The sequence below is a fragment of the Syngnathus acus genome, chromosome 9 (assembly GCF_901709675.1).
Source record: "Syngnathus acus chromosome 9, fSynAcu1.2, whole genome shotgun sequence".
Taxonomy (NCBI): Eukaryota; Metazoa; Chordata; class Actinopteri; order Syngnathiformes; family Syngnathidae; genus Syngnathus; species Syngnathus acus.
Window position 1 is genome coordinate 10,980,695 of NC_051094.1, and position 16,247 is coordinate 10,996,941.

Genomic DNA, 16,247 nt, shown 5'->3' on the forward strand with positions numbered 1-16,247 from the left:
ATTCTGACTTTTTTCTCAGAATTCTGACTTTAAAGTCATGCAAGTGGATAATGGCATATCAGCCGGGGGGGGGGGACAAGTGGAAGAATGTTTTGTTTCTTCTTAGAGTCAGAATTCTGAGAATAAAGTCAGAATTCTGACTTTAAAGTCAGAATTCCCACTTTCTGACTTTAAAGTCAGAATTCTGACTTTATTCTCAGAATTCTGACTCTAAGAAGAAACAAAACATTCTTCCACTTGTCCCCCCCCCCCGGGCTTTTCTCTTCTTTTTTTCTCAGAATTCTGACTTTAAAGTCAGAATTCTGAGAAAAAAAGTCAGAATCCTGTCACCCCTCGTTTTTTTTTCTTCACTGGCCCTAATCCTCTTCCGTAGGATCGGATAGATTGTTTTGTTGAGGATTTTTTTTTGCACAGTCCCTGTGAAGTGTAGAGGAACACATGCACTCAGCTTGACTTTGAAGTTGCACAATTTAAAATAATGTCTTGCTGGTTTTTTGGTTTTTTTCCACCAAAATGAATATGTTTTACCTCTTAAGGCACATTCTTGCAATGGTAATTCCATGCAAAGCGTCTTTTCTACAGTTTAGTTACAGCTCCTGAATTTTTAAGTGTTCTTGCTCCCTTAATGCCTTTTGCGTTTCAATAATATTGCTGCCTCATTTTTACATGTACTGTTTGTTTTTTTTCTTCACACGAATGTTTAATCTTGTCTAAAAGCTCTTCGTCTTGTGTTTCTGAGACTCAATAAGGATGTTAACCATGAATGGTTAATCTTATCTCCATTTTATTTATCTGGTCCACTTCATTTATGTCTGGAAGAGGAAGATGCCTGGAGAAAGCGAAAATTAACACAGAGATAAAGTGACCTTGTTGCAGCAGCACAGCCAATTAAAAAAGAGAGAGCATCACCTCGTCTTCCTGTTTTTAAGTGCATGTTGTTGTGCTTATTTCAGAGATTAAGTAATTTAATTCACCCATCCTGTCACGCAAGTCTGTTCCCAACTCCCTATCTCTGTGTATTTGTTATAAAAAAATGAAAAAAAATCTCAATCAGACTGAAGTGCCTCCCTGTGTTCATGTTCTCCCAGACGATGCCCGTGCAGACATGTGCACTTGTGTGTTCTCTGAATGGCTGTCATACTGTTTGTGTCACTGGGAATCCAAGTCATTACAACTACACAAGAAGAGAGGAAGTTGCTGTGACAAGTGTGCTGGGTGCATGTGAAAACCAAACCCAATATGTCTTTCAAATCCCAATAAACTTTGTGCTTTAGTTTGAGTACTCCACAGTATGCTCGTCTCTTCATTCAATGCTCTTTCTTATTCAGAATTAAACGTGCATGTTTGATCGGTACTGTATGCTTATTTGCAGGATCATTTAACATCCGTCAGTTTTTTATTTGATAAACGATTGATAACTTAATGTACGTATATCGTACAGTTCCGAGGACATGTAAGACATGTAATATGTAGGGGGCAAATTTAATTAGATCACGCTATCGTCATAAGAAGTGTTGGGGAAGTATTTTTGTGCATCTGGATTTGTAATTTTAAAAAAAGGCAAATGTGATTCATTGTCCTTTACTCCATTAATGAATTTATTATTTTGACTGAATGATGGCTTTGGCCTCTTTTTTTTCTCACCCTGCAGAAGGCCACAGACGCTAATGAGTAATCCCTAAAATCCCGTTGGAGGCATGCCAAGTTATAGGTCATGGGGATTCCAGTATTTTAACGGGATTTAGCACTAGAATCCTGTTTTTAATGACGCAAATCCTTGTACACTAAGCGGAAAAGCTTTCCATGCAACGTTGACACTGTTAGCTTGACAAGCCAAGCGTTGAGGCAATATTACTGTTAGATAGCTTTGCTTTTTCTCGGAGGGCTGAACAAGGTTGTCAAAACATGTGAGATGCTTGACAAAACACAGAGTCCCTTTGGACATCATCTTTCCACAGCGTGATTCAGTCTTTTTAGTGATGTGGAGGCCAAAACAGAATCATGACGATGATGTTGGTAACGGGACGTGACAAGAGTGAATAGGACTTCAGCAACACGAAATCTGGACGATCTTGACTATTATTTCCATGACGGCCCACTGCAGCACGCATTTAGAGTTCACAGTTTTAATTACGGCGTACTAACTGAATCAATTCTTTGGAAGGACGAAGCATATTTTTAGATGAGCAAAAGTATTGGAACACATATATTGGAGAGAAAAAAATTATTTTTAAGTGAATGAGATTTTATACAGTATTGGTAGAATATAGTAATGGGAGAATGACACCCAAAAATTGTTACTTACAGTCTGTTCATGTCACAGAAGGTTGATGGTGTCTCTCAAATGCAGCTTTCTTTTTATTGGAAGTTGAAGACTCTGTAGTGTCAGACAAAAGAGTGTCTACTAAATTACATATTCATTACAGAAGTGAATTCACGGAAATAAAAACTGGAATGTTGATCTTCTGTCTCATATACATTGTTTGATGTCATCCTTAAATATTAACACCAATCTCTTTCTGAAAAAAAAAAATTAATGGAAATTCAAATTGGTGAAAGTGTTCCAATTTTTTTGAAGGAGTGTCAAGGGGGAGCAAAATAGGAATTTCTGCAAACTGCTCCTGGTTGATAGAATTGCCCAGAAAGATTGAAAACAAATAAGCATAAATGGCCTAAATTCTGACTTATTGGTTGTTTCAATAATTTGAGCCAAGTCCCAAGACTTTTGTCTAGATAGTCTTTCAAGGTAAATCAAGATAGATAAGACCCAGTCTGCAGACCACCCAAACAGAACATCAGGGTTAATGGCCCACCATCAATTACAAATGTCATGCGCTGTAAGCCCGTGGCAACATATCCGTTATACTGAAGGTTAGCCGGAAAGAAGACAAACCAGAGACTTTTTTAGCCAAAGGTCTGAACATTTTCAAACTATGACGGGATAAATGACTCCAATCGCTCTCATATTGACCTCTCGGAGCAATAAGGAGGGGCTTTGGGCACTGGACAACATGTGAAAGTCAGAGAAATGCTCATCTTGTTCATAGAGCAACCTTGGCGACATGGACCTCGGAAGAGGGAGGCGGTGTCTGTGCATGCGTGCGGTGTGTGTGTGCTTTGTGTGTATGTGTGTGTTTATCTACACAGAGATAGCACGATGGCCTTGTGGGCATGTATATATACACAGGCTAACTCAGACATCCACAGTCAGAATTGAAAGTCATTTCGACAGCACTGACACCCAAACTGTTTCTTAATACCGTGACTGAGTTTTTGTTCTCTTAAGGCACAGAAATTCTGAGAACAAAATGCTTCCTGCAACTTTCAAACTGTGCGCTGGCATCTCCTACCGCCATATGAGGAACATGAGAGGTGAGTCAAAAATGAAAGATTAATATTTAGTGATTCAATCATCTCCAGTAACGCCAAAAACTGCTTGCGCTGTATCTTGTGCCTTAACCGAAAGATTGTTGCCCATTTTGTGTCTCCATCACCAAGGTTTAAGAAAGAATGCAATTGTGGCTATACACCATGAGCTGGACCGACTTGCCGGTCCAGGCCCCAGTAACTGGATCAGCCAAGTCCGGAGAAGAAGTTCCTTCCTCAGTAAGTTATGAAATTGCTTCCCTCCAACACAGATAAAAATGTAATACCGTTTTGGTTCCAAGCCTGACACATGCGTTTTAAAAGTAACCTAAAATTTTAAATACTTTACCCACCTGTTTGTTGGAAGGTTCTCCGATTAAGGAGGAGAATGGATACAGTGAGGAAGAAATGTCCTATGTGAAACAAGGTGAAGATGCGCTGCAGAAAGCTATTGGCATCCTCAGTGAGCAGGAGGGCTGGATTGTTGAGACTGTCGCTGTGAGTATCAAGACGGGAAACACTGAGCTGATAAATAAGGATTCTCTACGATTACCAGTAATGTTTTTTTCTTCCACGACCATGAGAAATCACAGAGCACCACATCAGACCATCATGTAGTGAGGGCTGTGATAGACATTTCAACTTAACCCTTCATATAAATCTTACTGAATATTTGCAATTGTATGTTTGTGATGCTCCTCAGGCAAACGGAGATAAAGTCTTGAGTAAGGTGTTGCCTGGCATCGGAAAGGTGTTCAGGTTAGAGGTTCTGTTAGACCAACATCCTGATAGCCTTTATGGAGAGCTGGTGGGAAACATGGAGCAGATGGCTGAGTGGAACCCAAACGTGAAGCAGGTCAAGGTGAGGCAGCATCATGTGCATGCAGTTAATATGGTAATATACCCCTCACCGAGAAAGGGAACATTTCGAATCCTACAGATTCTTCAAAAGATCGGCAAGGACACATTGGTGACCCATGAGGTATCAGGAGACACACCGGGCAATGTAGTGGGGCCTCGGGATTTTGTCAGTGTTCGCTGTGCAAAGCGCCGCGGCTCCGCCTGCTTCCTGGCTGGAACGTCCACTCAACACCCAAAGATGCCTGAGCAGAGGGGTGTGGTCAGGTGAGGGATGACTCTGATGAACGAATGAGTTGCATGACTATACATTGTTAAAAGTGGTTATTTTGTTTGACAGGGCAGAGAATGGACCCACTTGTATAGTTATGAAGCCCAGCAGTGAAGACCCCAATAAGACCAAGTTCACTTGGTTACTAAATATAGATTTAAAGGTACACTACCAGAGTCTTCTCTGCTATCCCATTTCCATGGCAATGGATTCCATTATTTGAATATAAACTTCGCCTTTATCGTTTGCAGGGTTGGATCCCAAAGACAATCATCAACAAAGTGCTCTCCCAGACACAGGTGGACTTTGCCAACCACCTCAGGCAAAGGATGGCCAATCAGGTTTCCGTGGAGATGGCTCACACTTGCTGACACAACATGCCTGCTGTGCTTCGACATTATACGCTCAGTAGTGGCAGAGGAGAGACTAATGTGCCATCAAACAACACAAACACGCTATGATCAGCAAAGAAAAAAAATTGCTAATAGGGAAATTAAATTAATACATTGCTTGGCTTAAAATCTGAGCACACTTGTGTTTCTCTCACACATTAATAGGCAATCTGTGAATGAGACACCAATCATATTGTTGATTAACATGTTCATTCAGATTGAACCATTCCGCCTTGAGCCGGTCTGAGGAGTCAAACAGTTAATGAACAGCACATTGTTTCAGAGTGATAATACCTTGGGTATCATGTCGCTCCACTGTGAATTGCACATTTTATTGCTGTGCTTTATTTATTGATTTTGTGCCATTGCAATAGCTGCTATGTGAATAAACGATCTCCATGCCATTGATATTTATGAGTGTATGCAAAAAGGTACCGAAGAGATTTTTTTGCTGATACCTGAAAACTCAAATAAATGCTATGCTGACAACCCATCATCTTGTCTGACTACAGTCGCATTATTATGATCGGGACAGGTAATAGTCACATTCCAGGTAAAGGTAATTGAAGAGTCTAAAGTGCCCATGTGCTCAAAATTGAGAATGAATGGGTGTTTTATATGTGACCTGATGACCAGTCCAGGGTGTACCCTTAGTAGGGAAGTCAGATTGAAAATGCTCCATTTGTGTCCATCATTTGGCATTTGGTCGAATAGCAACTCCAAAAACGAAGTTTCACGTTTTCAGCATCATTTAACAGTATTTATGCTGCATTTTTAATCAGGTTTTTAACAAAGTTACACAGTATTTATTATGATCTTGTGCTGCATTATAACCCCCACCCTCATTTGACCCATTGGATTCAGATGAGATGTTCAGATCTTTTAGTTATTTTTTATACACTTTGCTGAAACTTTAAGAGTGTATTTCTATGATGCACATTGAAACCCTTCTTTACATGCCTTTAAACAATTCCGGAGGGCATTAGTTAGATGTGAAACATTTCTCTGTTATTCTAAAGTATTGTGGATGCATTTTTGTGGTCAATTTTATTGGTCAAAATTATGCACATATGTATGTTATCAATCATATTGTCAGATATATGCTTCGGGAAATGGTATTGTAACTATGATGTGGGTAAATAAGATGCTAAGTAACGCGCCATCAGTACCTCTGAGCCATAGAACAATGACGTAATGAATCCAGATCGGGGCAGGAAACGACAATTCCCATGATGCATCTGCACTACAGTGGCCGCTGGACGGGGGAAGGGAAGCTGAGATTGGAGGGAGAAACAATCAGAAACTGAGGTATTTTATATCCTTTTTATCAAAGAATTATATGCTCGGACAGTAGGGCATCGCTTTAATTTGTTGTGTTTTCCGAAAGGAAAATGCATCTTACTTGCATTAGATTTTGGATTCAGACTTCATCCCTGTTACAGTTGAATAGAGCTCTACAGTTAGCCCGTTAGTTAGCTCTGACAGCTGGCTTTTTTGTAAGAAAGAGGCGCTGTCATTCACTCAATTGCACACACTTTTCATGACAGGCGATCCCTCATCCGTGCACTGCGAAAATAGACCGTCCTTTTTGCACACATTGCAATAAATACATCGGTTGTTTGAGAAGAAGCAGTACCTGGGTGTTTGTGCCTGCGGGGTTGTTAGCTGACATATTGCTAGCCTGCTGCTCGCTAGCTGGCTGACAGCTTCTGTACTGTGGCGACGTTAGAGCTGGCAGCCTGCAAATTTAGGATTGCAAAAAAAACAACTAGCGTCATTCTTTTTGTTTAATTTTTTAAATCAGAAAATTTGCTGCTTACCACACAATTTGAATGACATGTTGCTGTGTGTGCATTCTCCTTTGTAACTTTTATTTTAGCAGATGTGTTGGGAGTAGAGTACTGTATTTATTTTTGTTGTTTGTTTTGCTGGAAATACACTTTTTCTTTCCAAGTCCTGAAAATAATATTGTTTTACATGTGTGCAGTTTTTTTTTTTTTTAAATCACGCATCTCTGATGTCAGACAATAGAAAACAATACATCTTTATTTACAAAGTTATACACAATGCAATCTAATGATGTAGCGGTGGGAATTATTTTAATACACAGTGGTCAAGGCACTATGTCCACCAAGTTCACTGTTCAATCATTACATGATGGATTTGATTCTCTGTGAAATTTATTAGATGTATTATATATGTGACCCTTGAAAATTGTATTGAGGTGGTGGGTCCCAGGGTGGTTGCATACTTTTTACCCACACCCTGTTTTTGCATTTAGTATATTTTATATCTTGTGTATGTAGGATACCTTTGTGATGATTTGTTTTACTTCACATTGCAGATTCTAATGCATGTGAGACCCCCCCTCCCAAAAAAGAAGACAGCTCATGATCCACATCTGGACACCTGCCCTTCTTGTTTCACAAGAAGCTGAAGATAACGCAGTCATTTAAAGTGTACTAATATCTCCGTGCGCTCATTGGATTTGTCTTGAGAGCCAAAGTAATGAAGTGTCTGCTATGAGGAGAGCTCAAGCCTGAAAAGCGATGTTATTATCCAGCTTCTGGGCACCTCTGACGGCGATGAGGAGCGAAGCTACTGGCCAAGGGGATCTGTGGAGGGGAGGAAAGAGGGAGGATTCCGGGAAATTTGCCATTTCCTCTCAGCGCTAGACTGATATCTGCACATTCCTCTCTGTGTGCACACTCAAGGTTAGAATATAGGAGGAGGAGGAGGCTGCCACTATCACCGAGGGAAAACCCGAGATGTGGACGATGTGGGTGTCTGTTACCAGCGGGGTGAAGTCTTAACTTATGACCGTGGACATTTTCATCTATATGAAGCATCAATCTTTGCAGTCACTACACACGTGTGCTCAAGAAACCATGGTAGTCCTTGTAGCAACTTGTCAGCCCATCTCAGTCCAGGATTTCAAAAGCCTTTAGAGGCTCCAATCGGGAAGACCCTTGCCAGCCAACACAGTCATATGCAATGGAAGAAGACACTGATGTCACTTTCTACCGTGAGGTAATGCATTCGGCCTCCCGCCACATCATTTCATTTGGCCTATTCGAACAAAGCCGAGGTTGTTTTGTCCATATTAGCTTGTACCCATGTTAATACCCACGATTATACGGAGACATCTCCTCTTCCTACGCCACATTGTTAAACAATTAAGAGCTCATTTGCTTTTCCACATATGTTTAATTTAAGACCTAAAGTCAACAGCTCGCTCCACTGCTTTCGCTGTAATCTCTGCTCTGGCTCGCTTGCCATGTTACCATGGCGGCAGCTGGCAGGGCATTTCTCTTAACTTCAGCTCGGTTTCGCTCTGTAAACTTTTTTCCCCCCTAACTCTCCTGCATATGACTTTTTATTATTTTTCAAGACAACTGTCTTCTTGGTGAGTTAAAAAATAACTTCTGTTTTCCTCTACACTTTTATTATGTCCGTTTTATAACCATCTGCACGTGGTGCCCTCTCCCTGCTCTTAGGGACAAAATGGTTTGTCTCCTGAATGTAACTCATCAGAGGAGACCACCAATGGACACTCGAACCAAAAGCCTGTGAGTAAACTCAGATGACCCCTTCCCCTCGATTCAAGAAGTCCTGCTTCCTCAAAAATGGCTGAAACTTTTTCTTTCCAGGTTATGAATGGACTAATTATCAGTCACAGTGTCAGAGATCACACCAATGACTGTGCACCCCTCACATCCCTGCCGGTAATTTCCTCCGCTACGTCTATTTCCTCATCCATTTCTTTTGCTCGTACTATAATGCAAGAAATACTGACTTTTGTGTTGCAATATATGTACAGTTCAGTTGAACCTCTAAACGCAAACATTCTGAATGATGTACCATGTGACTAATTTGCATGACGGCCCAAGTCGACTTGACGCTGTGTTGCTAAATTGTGGGGACATTATGAAAGGTGATTGTGTTAAACTTGTTTTTAGATTTCAGCACTAAAGCAGAATGGTCTCCTGCAGACTCTTGCAGCAGGAGGGGACCAGACTAAACCTGCAGGTAGCACAGTCTCACACAAACTCACTTCGGTCTCTCATCTTATTCCCAGTAGAATTTAGTACTGTATCCTAGACACTAGGTTGCTGTGCGGGTAGAACCTTCCTTTGGGATTCAGATTGTTGGTGCTGAAGGAATGATGCAGTACCCCAGAATAGGGAAGATGAATGGGGGGTGTGAATGAAACTATTCACCGATTGATAGTATTTTCTTAACTTGCTCTTGTGCGTCTCCACAGAAGGAGATGAGGAGTTGGAAAAGGCCAGACAGGAGTGGGAGGCTCTAGAAAATATCCAACCAGGTCAGAGCTGTCAAACAATTTCACGTCTATGTTGTCAGGAATTTACCAAGCTAAATTAGATTTGCTTTTGTTTGTTTTGAATCCCCCAGCTCTCACTGATGACTCAAACCCTACACCGCTCATCTCTTTCAATGAAGCTCTTCAGTACTTCCAGACTACAGATCTCGGGGACGTGCTTGTAAGCAACTATGATTGTCATTGTACACCTAAATCTCAATTTTACACGGGCTTTGGGGTCCAGAATCTGGGAATCGCGTTAACCCCAAAAGTGCATTGTATAGTAAGTCTTGGTTTTTTAGAAAGGTATTTTTTTTTTAGGCAGCCAAATGGGTCTTTTGCAATTTAGGTCAGGCATGTTGTTGGGCAGCTGAAGGGGTCCGTTTGCCGCCCGTCACCGTTCTCCACACACATCGAAGTGTATTGACATTTTATTAAAAGAGAAGCAATATGCAGATGACAATATCAGCCACCTTTTCAATAAAGCAGCCACTTATTCTAATACTGTGTCCTCTCTTGGAGTGACTGTTTGGATGAGGTGCTTCCGTGAACTTCCCCGAAAAAAGTAAAATTGTGGTTTTTATTCAATATTAAATCTAAATTTACGAAATCTGATATATTTGAAATAATATTTCAATTACATTATATCAGATAAGAGCATATGATCTTGTTTCTAATCTTGTGTTTTGTCCACACACAAACTTTCAGAAGAACATCCAGCCAACTATTCGCAGGACAGGTCTCGCTGCCATCACACATTTCCTTTTTGGGCCCCCTCGACTGAACAGGGAACTCACAGAGGAGCGGGATCTTGTCTTTGCCATTGCGCAATGTGAGCATGTGTTCGCCGTGCCTGTTTGTGCAGTCATCCGTGGGTTTATTTAAATGCTGACTTGTACATATGATTTCCATAGGCCATGTGGACAACAGCCAGATAGTCCACATGCGCGTTCTCCAGACCATTTATAAAAGGCTCATTGGCTGCAGACTGGACTGTCCTCGTTATGGGACACACTGGGAAAACATTGGCTTTCAGGGTAAAATGCTCCATCATCACAATACATTTAACATCCATCAAGCCACTTTATAATAAAGATTTGAAAGTGACTTATGATTTGCTTTTTAGGTATGGACCCAGCTACAGACCTGCGTGGTACTGGTTTCCTGGGACTCATGCACACATTGTATTTTGTGATGGACCCAGAAACTCTGCCCTTGGCTCGAGACATCTACAAGTTGTCCCAACACCCTACACAGGTATTTTTTTTAGTCATCTTAGTCCATATTTCTCATTGTTTTTGCAAAGACGGATATTTGATACAGCTCTTTTATTGGATTTTATTACATTTTGTAAATTGTGTTCTAATGTTGCTGTTGTGACTTGTTTATTCCCAGAACTTTCCTTTCAGTGTGATGTCAATCAACATGACGCGCATCGCTCTGCAGGTGCTCAGAGAAGAGGCCTTGTCAAAGTCAGTCTTTTTTATCATCCTCTCCCTTTGTCCCATCCTTCCGTAGTGCATGAGTCGTGCAAAAACCTCTTCTCTACTTTTGGCCTCACCAGGGAGTGCAATCGTCGACAGCAAGTTGTTGGTGTGCTGAATGAATTTTACGTGGCCACGTACCTGCACCTGTACCAACTGTGGAAGACGCAACAGAAAACCATTGCTGACTCTGGCTTTGTGATAAAAGGTTGGTGAATTGTTGCAGGCAGACCATGTACATGCAAAAAGAAAAATAATATACTGAAGTGTTTAATTTTGGTATACTGTATTACATTACATTATCAGCTACTGGCATGACAAGTACTTCAACATTATCCAGAATGTCCATCTTAAACAGAGAGCAATATCTAGGCATGACATCAGACTACAAATACACTCACTGTTGATGTACTTTCTTCAGAAGTGGAGCTGTTCGCCAAAAAGAACCCAAAGCAGATGCTTCGCCGACTAGAGGTCTTCCTGAAAGAGAGACGGGCAGGTGGAGTCCCCCGTGGGACGTCGCCAGAGCCACCGGCTCAGCAACCTTCTCCCAGCGTGGAGGAACGAGCAGCCAGAGTGACGAGTGGGCAGGGAAGCAAAGCAAAAGAGATGCACTTCACAGGGGTGTGTGAGCTACCATCTGACATGGAGGGTGATGCCAGACTCATTTAAGCCTGTGTGCGTGCATCTGTCTGTCTGTCTGTCTGTCTGTCTGTCTGTCTGTCTGTCTTATGGAGAGCTAGATGAAGAACACACTATCCAACACGTTCCCCAACCCTTTGAAGATGGGGTGCTGCACTTTGCTAAGGTTTATTTTTTTGTGTTAGTATTTTGTAGTTAGTCATATAGCCCTCATTGTTTGAATTATTTATTCCAACACAGAACAGTCAAACAAATGAAGATGATACAGGATGTCACAAAACAAGAACATGAATATTTGCACTTTTCTTAAATTTGAGTGCTCAATTGAAATTGAAATGAATTTATCATGCTCACAACTTAGTCCATGTGGAGTTTGGGCCTCTCAGCCTTCTTATGTTGGCGTCGCAGGTTGCCTGAGGCTCACTTTTGTTCGAGCAACTACACAACCGCAATGCGGCGGAACGGCACCACCATCAGACATGTTGTCAATGCTCATCTCCACAGGGTCATAACCAGCAGCACAACACTTGATCAGGTCACAGGCAGAAACCTTTGAGCTGGGAGCGGGTTTCATGTTAGCTTGCCTTGACGTTTTGACCCCTTTGGATTCCCTATTAGTTGGTTGAAAATGTAATGTAAGGGGAGAAAATGGGGTTCAGACTGCAGAGACTCTTGGTGTCACAGAATTGGTCTAGTCGTCCATTCACTTGATAGTTATGATCGACCCAAAAAAAAACTAGATTTTAGCTGCTTTAGTTAAAAATGCTTTTTCTTTTTTTCCAGAAGATATGTAATAATAAGAATGGTTTTAACCTAACATAGGGAAATCCTACACACGTTCTCAGCCGATCATAAACGTTTGATAAGGCTTACTCTGAAGGTCTAATATAAGCTTTTTTTCCATTAGTAAGCATGTGATTGTATATATATTTTTTTTAGGGGGGGGTGGATTTGTATGTATGAATGGCAAAATGATTGAGCGGACGTTGAAGGGTGCCTACCCTAAATACTGTGGTGCAGTATGCAATTCCAGCTCACACTCAATGATAATCAAAGTGTCAGTGCTGTGTGACCATAGACATTGTTCCTAACTTCAGGGCTTGTGTGTTTGTTCAAGTGAACATCCAGGTGTGTTTGTGTACTTTTGTGTGTGTGTGTGTGGGGGTAAAATGCGTCTTAGTGAAGACATCTAAAGAAAAAGTGATGACATTTTAGGCTGTTGTCACCATTTAAAGGGCAGTTTGACTTGTCTGGTTAAGCTTTTTATGTAAGGCAGTACGAATGTCATCAATAAGTTAGAAAGTGTACATGTGAGACGGTGTCTTTTTTTTGACAGGAATTGACTACAAATGGGGTACTTTCCTCTGCACACAAAAATCCAGCTTTACTAAGTACTTGACCCGTCCAGCTGCAAACATGGTACTTGAGTCTTTTTAAAATGGTACTTGGAATGAACATGAAGAAAAAAAGTCCAATTGGAAAAGTCAAATCAAGAAAACATGGCTGGCCAAGCACGGGTTCAGGGTCCTCTGCAAAGCTGGTTCGTGCTTTGTGCTCGCGTGAAACTGTCTCCCGTGTTTGTAGTCTCAGTCTGTAGCATGTTCAGGTAGCACTAGTACTGTAGCATCCTATAGCCGCCTCCTTCGTGAAGCTTGTTGATGTCACGTTGACGTCGGTTTGTCGTGTCAATGAGTGCGCAGACCTTTACTACTATAGCACATTCATCTTTCATGAACCCTCCCAAGTAGAAACATTTGAGGCAGCGCAGCTTGTGGAGATTGGCTGGACATGTGATTGAGTTCAACTTTGTCTTCTGAGAAGGTAACAGTTTGAAAGGGTGCCTCCATCCCATAGAATCATGTATGGTCGAGTGTTCGCTTCCTCCCTTTTTTTTTTTTTTTGTAATTTGCGCTTTTCGCCTCAGTGCCACAGTAACCTGTGTTGTTGCAAGGCAGTAGACGGCTAGCTGACCTCAAACAGGTCTGTTGTACCGTTTCCATTCTTCATCTTGTCACAAATGACACGGCACGGTTAGGCCAATTATTTGAAGGCGTTGTGCGACCCATGAGGAACTTTGCACTGTTGTAGATAAAACTGTATGTGTGACGTATGCAAAAGGGCCACCTTCTGGAGCCATAATGTTCATTTGCGGCCACCTCATCGAGTCAGGTCACCTTAACCCTCCCGCCCCCACCTCCCTTGTCCCAAACATTGCACCACACTGATCCCGCGCTTGGTTTTCTTCTTTTTGAAGCTAAGGAGCAGTACAGTGTCTGTAAATCAGGAAGTTTGTACATAGAGAATTAATGATTGTAAGATGAATGATTGTCTGTAGGGCATTATACGAAAATACATTGCTTACCTCAAGACTTAAGACAAATCTCTCCTTTCTCTCCTGATATTTATTTGGCCTTTCATTACATCATTCTATATTTGCTTATACTTCTCTTTCACCCATTGGACTCGTTATATAATGTACAGAGGATATTAAACCGCTCAAGCACGACATACTACTATAATAACAGAAGCAAGTCCATGACTCAAGTGTGTATTATATCATTACTATATAGGCCCTTAGACATCTGCAAATGAAACGCACTTTCTTCTAAACTTTGAATTGGCCATGTTGGAATGCGCTGGTTTTGTCTTGTGGCTTTGATGACGGTCGAGTATCATTTGCTGTGATTTAAGTGTTGGGTGTCAGGAAAACACTGAGAAACAATGCAGTCTTAAGAGCTACAAACAAACTGCTCAGTCAGCACATGATTGTAAGGCTGTGGTCATTATGCTTTCAAGTACCCAGACAAGTTCTAATTCATCTTCTCATTACCGCCAACCTTTACCGTTCATCAGCAGTTGTCCTGGATTATATTTTTGCTTTCGAACATCCCAAATTGCATGACTCTTGCCAAGAGAGAAAAGAGAAACAAACGGGTTTTCGCAGGATGCCAGACCCACGAGAGGTGCCGTTTGAAGTTCTGCTTGCAAACCAGCGGTGACTCGGCAAATACAATCACATCTCTCGACAACACCCTGCGCTTTATACTTTTGAAGCTGTTTTGCTGTCATGGTCTTTGTCATGTCCCTCAGAGAATTTTATGACTGTACCTTGATTGTAGATGCCCTATTTTATACTGAGAGTTATTTGAGAATACAGTATGTGCTGTTGTACATTAAATGTATTGTATGGAGAAAGCTAAATAAATGCTGTTGAAAACTAAGAACTATCAGTATTCTGTGTAACTTTTAGCACACAGTATTTTATCAAATGGCACATTGCCACACTCAGACACACTCGCCATTGTTCTCAGTTCTGACTAAACAATATTTTCAGAGAAAATGAGCTAGATTTGACTGAAAAAGCAATATTTAGAGCTTTAAAACAGTACCTATGATTACAGTTTTTTTTGTGAGGTGTAATCACAACTAAATTTAATCTACGGACAAGGCTTTCTTGATGTGCTTTAGTTTAACCGCTAGAGGGCAATGTTTGATACAACCACAACTGAAGCAAAGCTGAGAACAATTTTAGTCAAGTATAAGTCAAATATAATCAAATCACACATTTTTTATATATTTTATACATATGTGGTTGGCAATGCATATTACTGTCTGCAAAGCTACTTAATGTACTGTATTGATTTGAGTGTTTTTTAAAGTTTCCATTTGTCTGCTCTTTGAAAGAGACATTTTAGCCATCATTGATTTCTCCTTTGACTGTGGACTGAATTGATCCATGGAAGTTCCTGTGAAGCTAATCACGTTGCTCCACTGATGCTGTTTGAACACAGTTTAAAGTATCGGTAACAGTTCAAGGTTTGTCAGATTGTCACTGAGGAAACAAATGACTCAGACTCCCTATAAGTATGCGCTCAATAGTGCTTCCTATGCATTTGTACAGACCCCTCCCCCAATTGCAATATAATATTTTGCAGTCTAAGGAAGGGGGATTTTGGTGCTGGGTCATGAAGTTAGTGTGCTTCCATAGGAATCTGCGTGTTGTATGCTTCTACATCTGTGCTTAATCAAACACCAGAACCAGATGACTGAGCTGTGGTTGACCTGCTGAATCATTGCACACACAGCATGGAAAAAATATTTCAGGCATTTATTTTCATCCTAGTCAAAATCACTTCCATAACATATTGCTGTTACTTCTACGCTACAATTCCTGCACTTTAATGAGTTTTTTTTTTCAATCTTGAGTTCATACAGTGTACTTGGTGGGATTTGTATTCCTGAGAAACTCAAAATTCAACAATCTAATGGAGAGGATTCATGCTTCAGGTACGTATCTGCTAGAGTACATCTTTGTATATAGAGGGAATCAACACAATATTACAAAATGGAGATTTCTAAACCTGTTTCCATTTGCACCTAGTGAGCCTGCTGGATTACTATACTTTTCTCTCACTCATACACCCCCTCCTCCGTCCTCCCTCCTGCTCTCTTCCTGATGTCATTGTTTCCTGCCTGCTAGATGCTGAGACTCCACTCACGACACCAAGCCAACAGCTCTACGCACATGCACATGACCACAAATAAACGTCTTAAAAGTGCAAATAGGACATCAGAACGCTAGCAGCGTCGCTCGTTCACGTATTTAGATTGTTTGAGTTCAGTGCTTTCAAAATAATGACTGTTATTCGAGGAGTGTTAATGCCCAATTTGAAATACTTGGATGATGATTTGCTTGGTCTACATTCGTGCTAGTTTTCATTTCATCGCTGGCTGCAGCTGCTTTCATTATATCACTCATTGTTTAGCTCGGCTAGAGCAGACTGTTATTTTCTGTAATCTGTTCCAATATAGTGTCTACAGTATCTTAAACCCACACTTCAGACTAAATTGGAGCTAAAGGAGATAAAATATGTTTTAGAAATATTATGTGCAGCTATGTTTTTTTAAGT

The 16,247-nt window shown here is 41.0% G+C and overlaps 2 protein-coding genes across 2 annotated transcripts; both read left to right on the top strand.

The window, feature by feature from the left end:
- The first annotated feature begins 3,260 nt into the window (after nt 1-3,260).
- star (steroidogenic acute regulatory protein) lies at nt 3,261-5,383 on the top strand. Its single transcript, XM_037258693.1, has 7 exons — nt 3,261-3,372; nt 3,499-3,606; nt 3,734-3,864; nt 4,070-4,228; nt 4,307-4,491; nt 4,565-4,658; nt 4,747-5,383. Exons 1-7 carry the CDS (start codon nt 3,309-3,311, stop codon nt 4,864-4,866), a joined length of 861 nt encoding a protein of 286 aa, XP_037114588.1. The 5' UTR covers nt 3,261-3,308; the 3' UTR covers nt 4,867-5,383.
- A 720-nt stretch (nt 5,384-6,103) lies between these two features.
- elmod3 (ELMO/CED-12 domain containing 3) lies at nt 6,104-14,558 on the top strand. Its single transcript, XM_037258867.1, has 13 exons — nt 6,104-6,195; nt 7,232-7,917; nt 8,385-8,456; nt 8,538-8,612; nt 8,847-8,916; nt 9,152-9,214; nt 9,304-9,392; nt 9,920-10,043; nt 10,126-10,248; nt 10,338-10,468; nt 10,607-10,683; nt 10,776-10,903; nt 11,117-14,558. The coding sequence occupies exons 2-13, from the start codon at nt 7,882-7,884 to the stop codon at nt 11,365-11,367; spliced, it is 1,239 nt and encodes a 412-aa protein (XP_037114762.1). The 5' UTR covers nt 6,104-6,195; nt 7,232-7,881; the 3' UTR covers nt 11,368-14,558.
- Nucleotides 14,559-16,247: the final 1,689 nt, after the last annotated feature.